This window comes from Rhipicephalus sanguineus, chromosome 8, assembly GCF_013339695.2.
Source record: "Rhipicephalus sanguineus isolate Rsan-2018 chromosome 8, BIME_Rsan_1.4, whole genome shotgun sequence".
NCBI classification, from domain to species: Eukaryota; Metazoa; Arthropoda; class Arachnida; order Ixodida; family Ixodidae; genus Rhipicephalus; species Rhipicephalus sanguineus.
Window position 1 is genome coordinate 148125213 of NC_051183.1, and position 12753 is coordinate 148137965.

Below are 12753 nucleotides of genomic sequence, written 5' to 3' on the forward strand. Positions count from 1 at the left end.
CTTTGTCCTGAAGTGCTGCATTTGACCGATCACCCATAACCATGACGACACGTACAGAGTACGCAGCTTAATTCGTTCCCGGAGAAGTGCGTCTATAGAGTACTTACTGGTTAGTCATTATTCTATTCATGTCATATATATTTCTCTGTTCTTAGATTGTTTAACGCCACGTCGGCAACTCTTCACTGGCGTTCCTATGGTCAAGTCTGGACTAAAACAGGAGAGAATTTATGAAATCGTGTCACGCACGGCCGTACAACCATTCTTGAAGCCTTCGAAAAACAGCGTGCTGTCGACAACGAGCTTTTCGGTTACGATATAGTTGGATCAAAATATTTTATCGCCCGAATTTTTCCTAATTAGTTTCTGACTGCTAGCTTTCATTGCGCGCTGAGAAACTGTGCAAACTGAGTGCTTGAATTGGCGGCTCTCTTTAATTTAACACGAAAGTGTTTCATGCCAGGGTCCACCAAGACTTTACTTACGTCATTTCGTCACGGAATTGACGCCACGGAAATGACATTGGTAAAGTGCACACGATGAAATGACAAAGAATAATTAGAAGAAAAAGTTCCGTTGATGCGGGTGACAGAGTCGAACTCACGACCTCTCGGTCCGCGACGAAGGGTGCCGGGCGCTCTACCCACTGCGCTACCGCCGCACATGCACGATGCTTCAGAAACGCGCCTTTCATCTCTCATACCTCCTCCCTTTGACAGTGCTCTTGGTTGGCGGAGTGGTGTTGCCGTCTGGGAACGGTAAAGTGAAGTACTGCGTCATGCACTAACGAGCGCCGACAGGGAGCGCTTCTGTAGTCGCCAGAGTAGTGCAGCTTCCACTTGCGCCAACGGTGTTTCTCCGCCGGCTACTGCTTCGAGTGCGATGGCACCGGCTAATAAAACTGCCTCAATAAGCGCCGCAGGAAGACGTCGACGTCGCGCAAGTGGGTGCTTCAGTGCAGCGAGAGAGACGCCAGCGGGAAGCGGAACGCCTTCGAGCGTTCGCGGCTCATACTACGAACTGTGCCTATTGCGTTCCTGAAGCGCTCTTTGGTAGTGTATTAGTGTATACATGAGCGCAGGCGTAGGTATCCCATTACTGGGGAGCGCAAACCCTTCAGTTTCTCTCCTCAAATGACGACGCTTTGAAACAATGCATATCGAGTGCAAGTGTTTATTATGTTCGCGTTGATGCCATTTTTGCTTGGGATTCACCGCAGGCTGTGTCCAGGTGTAAACTACTAAAGCAACCTCAAAGGTTTAATCATGTTCATGGAGGTTAGTTGTCGGGATGGAGATGTGCCACCAGGTGTCAACGTGGGTACACTCGCTTCAAAGTGTGATATATATATATAGCTGCCAAATACCAATTTACATTGTAAAAGCTCTCATATATCACTATACAAGAAAAAAAAAACATTCAACTACTTCTGTGAGGACTTGTATCACTTTCGTGTTATACCGATTCCTGTGACGGAAGGATCAACCATGTTTTTTTTTCTTTTCGCCTTCTTGGGTTACTGTAAATTTTGAGCATGATCATGTTATCTGATTTAATGCTGCCTGCAACGTTATGCGCAAACGCATCGGCCACGCAACCATCTCGGCTCGCCAATCCCTTGCACAGATCACCGCCTTTCACCGCTTTATATTGCTACCTCCGCGGAGAGCAGGTGAGGAAAAAGGCGCCTATTTCTCCAACCCATGAAGGAGCACGGCGCAGCGTATAAGTTTGGGCAAGGGGCAGTGGGTAATGGGAGAGGCCGTGAACCACAGACGAGTTCAATAATGCAGTTTGCTCGGCGAGTTGGTTCATATTATTCGGAAGAGGAAACCAGCGAAAAAGACGGAGACAGCGAAGTAGAACACAACCAATCCAGCGCCTGTCCTGTCTGGTTGTTCTCCTTAGCTGTCTTCGTGGTTTTGGCCGGTTTCCTCATCCGGGAATCGAGATGAGTGCTCACACCACCGAGCGCCAGGTCAGGGAACTCCCTCTCCCACCCTCGTTCGCAAGACGCGTAATAGAGCGCGGTCCCTTCAACGCTTTTCTTCGATAGCACAGCACAGCTTGTGCGGAGCACTTGGACTTTATACGGAACATCACGGCGACGGCAAACTTTCGCTTCGAGTCTCCTTACAGTTGTGGCAATACAACGAGAGCTATTTAGCATGAAGAGAAGTTATGCCTTTCTGTCCTTTTTCTTTTCTGCCCAAGGACAGAACACGTGTGTGCTTGCTTGTACCAGTGTACGCTTTGTAAATGAATAACCTTCAGCTAACAGTGTATAATGGTCATGTAGTGTTTTCGCTTCGCGTTTGCAATTTCTCAATGTCTCTTTTTTTTCCACCAGCTTCTCCGGCAGCGGTGGCGCCAAGCTCAAGCCGTGCCTGGTGAGCAAGCTGGAAGACGAAGACGGAAGGAGCGCCGCAGCTAGAATCAAGTGAGTGTCGTTACTTGCTGGAACAACTCGTATACAGAGCGCCCCAGCTAACTCTAGCCGGAGTTTAAAAATATTCCGACGCACCCTGTGACGACGCGACCAAATGCATGTTGCTGACTACTGTATGTAGTAAGTCAGACAATTTTGTTGCGTTCTGCATAATTGCTTATTTAGGTAAAATTAATTAACCAACTTCTACAGCAACGAAGCTGGGGAAAAAGTTCCAATGAGAGAGTTGTAGATCGCTTAACATAACGCTTGAATAAACACTTTGGAACTTCCTATCAATAAAGTATTCGTCTTATCTTAAGTGCTGAGCGCAGGCTTATAAGGCGGGACAAGACGAAGGGGATAAATCTGCGCTAAGCACTTAAGATATGTCGTATCAACAAGGCCAGAAGTCAGCCCTTGCTAAGTATGAGTGTTTTTCTACTTACTGCTGATGCCCGCGAAATACGAGAAAAATACCACGTGATGTGCCCGCTTGCGCGCCGTAATTGTAGTGCTCCCTAACGATGCGTGTACAAATGATATGTATCCATCGCTTCGGTTCGCGACAGCGAGAAGCAGACGCAGCGGTTATTGCTTGTGCTGCCGCAAGAGACAACTGTCTCGTCGCACAGCCGCCAGCATCGTTTGTGCGCTGTCGCATTTGAAGCGACAGCACACTCCGGCTACACGCTACGGTTGTTTGAACGCGGAACGTTGGGGAGCACTGCAATCGTGAAGGAAAAACTCGATCTGCGTTCGCCATGTGGCGGCGCTTGCGTGCAAACTCCGCTCTTTACTCAGATTGCACAGGCATAGAACTGGCTTTGTTATTTTTATTTCGCGAACATCTGCAGTAAGCAGAAAACCACTAGTGCTTAATAGATAGAAAGTTAGAAACTGTTTAATCGGACGTTTTGCAAGCCGATATACGACTTTCTAGTTGGAATTTTTTTGACCTGCTTAGTGGCTGCGAAAGTGCAATTTATCTTGCCAAATTAAGCAAAAAGCAATGATTGCGATAGCAATAAATTGTAATGTAACGCGAAGAGCGGAAAGCAGCTCGAAATTGCCAACGCATCGCTCGAGCCCAAAGGACACACGAAAAGAACGCACACAGGACGAGCGCGAACTAATGCGTCACAGCTCGACACTTGAAGCGCACTGCTCAAACATAAAGCAGGACGCACGAAACAAACGAACAGGTACACACAAGACGAGCGCGAACTAATTGTCACAGTTGTTACTTATCCCTGTTTGAACAGCGCGCTCCTTTCGCAAACGCGGCCGCTGCAGCGAGCGAAGCAAGCACCCCACCGGCCGCCATTTTCCTTGAGATAAGCGCACGAAAGCGACGACGCCCTGTAGAGCGAACAGCAACGGCGTTCGCAGGGGCGGGGCGACGATCTTTAAAGCGCGCAGCACGCGCGCACGTCGCGCCATCTATGTGGCCACTAAGAAAGCATGCTGAATTACATGGTGTATATAAATAGCTCGCCGTTAGCAGGCTGAGAGACGGTGCTGTCGTGGCCTAACGCCTAACGCGCCGGGCTGCAAAGCGAGAGGTCTCCCGTTCGATTCCGCGCGTCGGAAAGAATTTCTTAATTATTTTTCTTTGTGGCCTTTCTATATATACACATACTTATACATATACAGTGAATGACGGCGACGGGGACGGACATTTTCCAGCCGAGACTGTCCATATAATTGCTATCGCAATAAAAGAACAGACCACAAAAAATCAGTTTCTCCGCAAGGGCGAATCAATGAATGCGATAGCAACAAATTGGAATGTTATACGAAGTAAGGCTAGAGTGACCTAGAATAGGGGGAGTGTCCAAAGCGCCGCGCGAATACATGGGAGGAGCGAGGGCCATTTGCGGTGAACTTCCGCGCCGCGGCACTGCCGTGCCGGACCCGTGGGCTTTCTCCGCGGCGGAAGCCGCGTCAAAGCGGCGAGCGTCTGCTACGCGCCTGATATTTTGGCCGCTATTAGCTGAAATTGTGGAAATTTGGGCAACATTTAATACTGTGTCACTGCAACATAATACTGCAGCAACTCATCACACAGAGAACGCGTTTGTGTGTTGTGAAACGGGGTTTTTGTATATATCCTTGCAGCTGGTTTGTCACCGCATTGGTCCACACTTCCGTGGCTGTTTGAGGAACGCATCCTGCGCGCACTTCATCGTGAGAAAAGGCGCTTAGCTTACTTTCGTGTGGAATGACGAACGTAAACTTGCTGCAGGAGAGAATAAACTGGAGATAACCAGGAGAACGTACAGATATGCACGTATGCTAACGCGTTTGCGCCCTTCATATCCTATCTTTTATTTCGTGCGTTCGATTTGTTTTACAAGGCTGCCTGCGGCGCTCTGCTGTTTCAAGCCATTTCATGCGAAGCCGAATGTGTCAGTCGGCGTGGCCGCTGTACCAAAAGTAAAAAATTACTCGCGTAACTCGCGTCTCGTTCACTTGGTATGACCGATAGGTCATGGCATCACTAACTTACATTGCCTCTGTGATCGGCCCCCGATCACGGAGGCAATGCAAAGTGACCGTGTCATGTGATGGCGTCATCATATGACGTCACGTTGAATGACGTCATAGTAACGTCACAAGTTCTGTCGACGTGATCGCGTGATGATATTGTGCATCGCTCGTGTTGGCTACGCAGGACGCCGACGGTCAATTTTCGTGTTTGATGAGACATCTAAGGCTTTCGCGTTAAAAAAAAAGACAAACAAAAAAATGAAACGATATCAGCGCAACATCATGTACGCCTCACTTCATATTACGAGCGATCGCCCCAAAACAAACGTGATTCTCAGTTCAGAGCAGCTGATTGCACGCGTCTGCGGGACAAAAGAGGCTTGCTTAACCCGTCTGGTCATCTCTTTATACTTATTCAAGAGATGAGCAGACTCGCTATTTAAGTACTCCGGAGCTTCAGCACGAAATTGTGGTGGACGCTATATTGAAGTCATCACGAAAAAGCGGGAAATTGCGGTCGGGTGCCCTGTTGGCGCGCACTCAACTGCCGCAGAAGCAATTGTATTTTATGTAACTGCTCGTCCACATCTTTTCGTAAAGTCTCTGAACCGGGCGAACGCTAACCTACGAGAACCGTGAAAATATCTGAAGTTGAGAATGAGTTGCTTGAAACTGTTTTCTTTTCGTATGGTGAAGGCTTCAAGCAATACACGCATCTCACGCGAACTATTCATACTGACGTTCAGCGATAGAATGCAACATGCGATAATAATAATTATATAACCGTATTTTCGTTCAGGCAGCTTGTACAGCAAGAACACTGTTTTATGATTTCTGGATATTTGTAAAGCATTTTCTATATTACGCCTTTTATGCAAAAACTTCTAGGATAAGGTTTGTTTACCTGGCATTGCTTTTCTTTCAAATGTTTACGCACGGTGAGCTTTGTTGTACGCTACCTCAGAAACAAAAATAAGCCAACAGCATTGCGGTTGTGTAGCCGTCTCTACTCTTTTTTATCTTTTTTTTATTTCCCTTGCGTCTTCCCGGTGTGCTCCGTACATAATAAAGATCTTGTGGAGGCTAATGAATTGTCAAATAAAGCAGTGTGCATATGGCTAGCAAGACCAGTGGCGACTATGAGTAAAAAGCTCGTGAAGTCACTGCGCGCAAGTATTTCAGCTTACTGCGCGTGCAATTTACTTTTTTTATTACTCTTAATTCGTTCATGTGTGATGCTATTGCCCGATTACTGATGCGAATAGGGGATTTTTTTCGTTCTTTGCTTGTGCGTGTCCGTTTTGCGCGTTTTTACACACGCACCAGCATTCTCGAACTCTGCGACCGGAACTAGGCCACGCTTATGCCGCTTGACACATGATTTTTTGCATTCTGTTGTTGCCCCAGCACTAACACAACGCTTAAAGATGTATAAGCTCCATTCCGCACCGCATTATAAAAGTTAAGTAGACTTCAAGTGCCCTGGGTGGAACCGCGGCGCAAAAATCTACAGCGCGTAGCAGACGCCCCTCGCTTTCCGCGCGCTTCCCGAGCGCGGAAAGCCCACGGGTCCGGCGCAGCAGCGGCGCGGCGCGGGAGTTCACGGCAAAAGGCCCACGCGGGAGCCGGCGCTTTGGACACTCCCCCTATTCTAGGTCACTCTAGTAAGGCTAGCCGCTGACTCGTTTGAATCCGACCTCGCGTAACTCAACAAAACTCTGGTTTAAGGGAATGCGGCCGCCCCAGGGACCGAAGCAGTGTTTGTGCTATCACTCCTCTAAACGCGAAGCGTTGAGAACACAGCAAGTTTGCGAGCCGTCTCCTGTTGTCTGCCGAGATAGCGCGAGCTCCTACGTTCGAGACCGCGCCCTTAACACACGTACGCTTTATAACGCGTCAGCGCGTGGCGTGTAGACTCGGCGTCGCGTTCCTATGGAAAGAGAAGGCGCGCAGCTACACGTTTCATGAATCGCCGCGCGTCACCGTGGCAAATGCAACGGAGACATTTGCCTCTATCACCGCTCAGGGAAGTATGAAAAATATCGGCTACTCTTTGTTTCTCACAAAAATGATTTCCAATTAAGTAGAGTGATGCCTAAAGTGTGTCTCTTCAGTAAATCGCTTCACAGTAAGAAAACCACTCACGAGATCCTGAGCCCCTACCGCTCCGAAGTGAACACATTTCGCACAGTGACACCGGTCGTTTCAGCGAAGTGGCTCGTTTCGCTTTCACGTTTGTTTTTCACGTCGAGGACATTGACAAACTAACTGCATATATTAATCGACGATATTACAATACATTATAAATGGTGTTGGTGAGAATAAGCGCTGTACGACGAGCTCGCACTGGATCGCAAACGGCATCGGCCGAGGCTTCCGCCTAGCTACGCCTACCGTGCCCGCCAGCGGAGCCGTCAGTGAATGCGAGCTGTTGTGGCTTGCTTGTCGCTCACAAAGGCGCGCTTTTGTTATGTCCTTGAGCAACGAGGTATAGTGTTGCGCAGTTATGTTTCTTTTGGACCTCTTGACGAGGATACGAGGTCTTCCGTATAACGTATGCGAACCTAGACACGGGATTTGGGCGGAGCGCAGACAGGGCTCGCTCGTTCGTCCTGTGTTTTCAACCGTCGCATGCCGGGGCATATTACGCCGGCTATGCGAAAATTTCCGATTGCAACGCAAGCCATCCACAACGGCGCAAGACTTCACTGTGACGATTACACTGCTGTGGATATAATATATAATCGCGAACACTCGCGCACAGGTTTGCCAGGTCGAAAAGACAAAGAAAAATTGCCCGAGAATTATAAACACTAGCCAAAAAGTAGCCAAATTTAACATAGAGAAGCAAAAGTAGCCAAAAGTAGCCAAGCGTGTGTGAAAACAACTGCGACCTTTCTATTTAAATTACTAAATGCATCAGCCCTTTGGTGGAAATGTGAATAAGTAGAGCAGTGACCTTTGGAAATCGTAATTGCTGAAAGTAAAGCATGAATTGTTTACTTTAGCAATAATTTCGTGCAGAATGACAAAGTAGCTTGCCGAGTTGCAGAAATGATACTCATAACTCTTCTTGAGTAACTTTTCTTAGAAGGACTTGAAGGGACAATCATGAGGCGACAATAAAAATGAGTGCGGCGTGAGGGTGCTCCAAATTACAGTTCAGGGGTTTTAAGTATAAATTATAGACATTTTCACAATCATCTTTTGCGTGATGCCGCAGTGCAGGCAGTTTATATTCATGCGACACTGTCCGTACCTAATATAAAGAAATGACGTAGGCAGTTCATTTGATGTCCTGTCTCTTAAAGTCAATGCGTGCAAAGAGCCCGGCATGCGAAACGTTTCCGGTTGTCCTGGTCACATTCAGTTTCAATGCAACAGTTTTTCCCGAGTTCCCACCACCCATCCAAAAGTGTTTTATTTAGTGCTGATGTGAAATGAAACTTTGCAAGCTGGAAACGCGCCTTACGCGCCTTGTTCTGACACCGCATACTCGGAACGGCAGGGGCTGCGGTGTCATAAGATATCGATAATTTCGTTCAAATCGAGGTAACAGGAAAGTAGCCAAGTAGCCAAGACATTTCTTTTTTTTTTGCCGCCACCGGCGTAAAAAGTAGCCAAATTGGCGCGAAGTAGCCAAACCTGGCAACCCTGCTCGCACAGCCAGCATAGCGCGCTGCGCTCGCTGCTTGTAGAAACTGGTGTCGCATCGAAACGTCGTTCCGGAAGTGACAAGAGCTTGACGTGCTGCTCACGTGGTCTCGCTCACGCGCGTGATGCCTGCAGCAGCTTCCGGCACACGACGCGAAAAGGCTGACAGCCATAGTTCTCCTCTTCCACGCGCGTCAACCCGCGATCCCAAGGTGGCCGACCTTGGCTGACGCTGACGCGGAGCATCGCGTGCTGACGCGTTCCAACGCGTACGTGTGGTTGGGGCTTTATGAGTGAAGTTCGCAGTTGCTGCTCGAGCGACGCAGCCACCTGCGGTGTAGCGAGTGGGAGTCGTTAAGAAGGGGAAGGGCTGCGCCGCGCCAAGATGGTCGAGGGTGAGGCTCAGTGGAAAGGGTGAAGAAATTAGAGGCGCGCCAAGTATCACCGGAGAGGGTGAACCATTGAGGGAGCCACCAAAGGTGGGTGAGGGTGAGCCTGACGGAGGAGGGCTTCGCTGTTTCGACGGTGTTCAGCTGGCCGCATCTTCTGCAAAGAACACTGCTCGCTCACTCACTGTCAGTGTTTATTCCACTTAATAAAGTAATTATAAAGAAAATGATCTTTCGTCCTATCTACCATGAAGTGCATTCATTAATACACTTTTTTAAATACCAGCGCTGTGGCCCTTACCACGCGTAAATAAATAATAAAGCAAATAAAGTGCATATTTGAAGACAATACCAAATAAACATGAATTTCTTCATTGTGCACGGAGTCGTGCTATGTACTAGGAGCACAAAGCGAAACCTGCAGCGTTCGCCTCATTTCTTCATAACCGCTGTCGTCTCTCACTCTTTTTTCCAATTCGTCTTCTGCAAGTTGTTCGGGCCGACGCGTAGCCGACGCTACTTTTCTTTCTGCTGATCATGTTTGAAATACACAGTAACTGAGTTTTGTTTGTGAGTGATGAACACACTCCCTGCTTTCGCGGCAGTTTGCTTTTCCAATATGACGCTCGCACCCGCGCCGTCTGCTGTTATTTGTCGAGCGCGCCGTGTTACGGTTTCACCTTTTTCCCGAACCTTGATCAGCGCGAAGTTGTTGCTCAGTGCAGGTCGGGAAGCTTACTGTGCGCTTGCATGGCGATGAGGCTTGCGCGCTTTTCGTGCATACGAACTTTTTCTGTTCACACGCACGCTCAATGTTTGCACGACGCAACGACGCATATTGACTGGTGCATGCATTCGCCGTGTCAGGGCGGAAGTACGTTCTACTTTAGTTTGTGTTTACGTTTCATATACCCCCCCCCCCCCCCCCCGCACCCACAGAGACAGGCACATACCGTTAGTTTACAGAGCGCTCGAGATCAAGCGTTGTCGTTTTGAATATAAATTACTGCTTGTTCGGAAGGCGGCTAGGCACGAGCCGACGAAATGAAAAAAAGAAAGAAAGATAATAAATGGCACGTAAGCAGCTGTGTCGGTGTTACACCGGCTGCTGCACACACAAGCAGAAATACATGCTCCAACGCAACTGTTTCTTGTCCTAGTCGGTGTTTGCTACTTGGCAACGCTTGCCCCAAGTCAACGCAAGCAAAAATCGTGACTTTGCGAAAACGCAAGGAATTGTAACGAAGAAAGTAGTGAGTTTTATGCCCGTAAACGTAGCGAATGCTCTTCCATAATCATGTTCAGTAACATTCAGTGTACTTTCTGTCGGCTATCGCTACTACAACCTTGCAATGCAAATCCTGCCAACAGCCATTATGCCTTCGGAGAACTCGTTCGTAATGTCCTTGGCCACCCACTTGCATTTCAAACATTTCCAAAGCCTTTCTGTAAACTTGATACTGACGATTTGCCTGCATTTTCTTTAGACACGCCAGCAAAGCTGTCTCAACGATTCTCCGCCGACTTTGAATTTAAACCTGTTTGTAATAGGGACGTGCGAGTATTCGAAAATTTCGAATAGCGAATTGAATAGCGCTCTGTTCGGTTCGTTACTCGAATCGAATACCGCATATTCGAACCACCGACTGTTTTTCGAATACTTTTCGAATAATCAGCACCAACGGGAAAACCCCAAAGGAACAACTAGTTGAAAGAGTGAAGGATAATTTTTCTTGTTTTAAATAGCGAATTACCAAGATGCATGCAGGTCAAGCTTTCACGGGACTATCGAAGCTTTGCTCCTCACCGGATGAAGGCATTTTGCTTTAAATTCCAGTGTCCTCAATCCGTCATCATCATCATGAAATTCATGATGTTCATTGATGAAATATTGTTTACCTTTTCGGTCATAGTGTTGTTGAAAAGATGGTGACAAAGTACCACTTCGAATACCGAAGTAACGGCTGTAAATTAGCGCAGCTTACACTAATTCGCGCAAGGCTGGGTCACAGCAGAGCTGTTAGGCACCTAACTGGTCTTGGCTTGGCTAGGCTTTTACGCTCTTGCCTGATTATTTCTCCCCCCTTGCTATACCATACTATACATGGCCATGCTTGCTCTCTCCTATAGCGCGTTATGTGCCGCAGGAATTAGGCAAATCTCACTACTGATTGTGCATGGTGCACTAAAAATTAAGGGAACTCACGCGTGGGCCGGTTCATGATGATAATTTTTTTATCTACGACACACGGCAAACCTGGACCAGAACAGCTCTGCTGCAAAATACCTCGAAGGCTCTAGTCGCTACTGTACAGAACCTTACCTCACTTTACATAATTGTGGTATCCTTTGTGAGTTAAATGCAACGGTAATGTTACTTTTTTTAAAGTGTGTGAAGATTTATTTGAAATAAATTCTAGGGGCTGTATCTTCGCCTTCACAACAACGTGACGAGATCATTGTCCAGGTCGATGTCGATTCGCATGCTCAGACCTGCGCGGCATACTAGATAACAGCTACAGACTGCACGGACAAAGCTGCAGTTGCGGTATATTCGAATAATGAATAGCGAGCATAGGAACCATGCTTATGTATATGCGGTGCCAGGTTCGGTGATGAGTTTCTTTTACGCCTAGGCGAACACTTCCCTTGACAGGCATGGCAGTTTCTGCTGCATAAACAGGGAGAGGATGGGTACGATGGCCCGCCTTCGCTGCGGGTCTGAGAAGAGGAACGCGGCGGTTTACGCTTCGATGCCGCTGTCGTCGTCTGGCACGCAACAGCTGTCGTCCTCGTTAGGCCTAGCGAGATGCCCGGTAGGCTGAGGAGAGGCGGCGTACAGAGCACTGCAAGAGGCGAGCGGAGAACCGGAGCTGTAGCACCCACCATTTTTTTATTGTTTTTCTGCTGTTTTTGTGCGATGCATTGATTTCTATTCTTGCGTAACGCGTTAGCTAGGACGCTTTTTAGCGTTTGGTGGTGCTTGTGTTGTTCCTCTATTAGTCGTGTGCAGTGTTTGTCTTAGAGTTGCGTTCCTTGATGGCGCTCGCTGGCTTTTCTAGACTTTAACGGCGCGTTTTGCAAGTTTAGTTATCGTCCTCTTCCTCCTTCTCGCCCTACAACTTTTCAAAATGTGTCTACTGTTTACCTTACTTCTTTATCTTGAGATCTTTTTTTCGATTGTTATCAGCTCGCACATCCATGCCCCGTTGATCGGAGCAAGATTTTTTTTTTTGCTTGTTTAAACGTGGTGTAAGTTCTCGCCTAAACTTTGCGCTCATTAGGCTACAAATGACGCCTAACATCGTAGCGGTTAGTCGTGAAGACGCCCACAAAGGAAGATACATGTTTAATATGTTTACGTGCGTTACACGCAAAGTTGATTGTTTTCTGTATTAGCTATATCACAGATTGAAAGGAAAGCAAAATGTAGGTGTCCGTATGTGCGCGTAAGTAACGTAGTGGCACTAGCCGGGTTAACTTTCTGTGAAACTTTGTGGGATGTACAATTTCGATAAACTTTGCGGACCCCTTATGTAAACTCATAAGACTGTTAACGCACACGGTGCGCTCTCATATGATGCCCATTACTACATCCTGGTCTCCAGGCTGTTGCAGCCTTATTATCAATCGCATGTGTCGTGTTAAAACGAAAGAGGATATATGCACTGAAAGTAATACGTTCCAAGGCTCAGACATAATGATGAGAGAGTAGAACAATTTTACCAGGATGTAGAATTAGCAAGGCACAAAGCACAAAACCTGTGCACCATGTCGTGGGCGATTTAA

General features: G+C 47.6%; 1 protein-coding gene across 1 annotated transcript in view; it reads left to right on the forward strand.

The window, feature by feature from the left end:
• The window catches only part of LOC119402390 (BTB/POZ domain-containing protein 10-like), a 160145-nt gene that overhangs the window by 118519 nt on the left and 28873 nt on the right, over nt 1-12753 (forward strand). Inside the window, 1 exon segment of the mRNA XM_037669532.2 lies at nt 2351-2440. Within this exon segment, the coding sequence (XP_037525460.1) occupies nt 2351-2440 (90 nt within the window).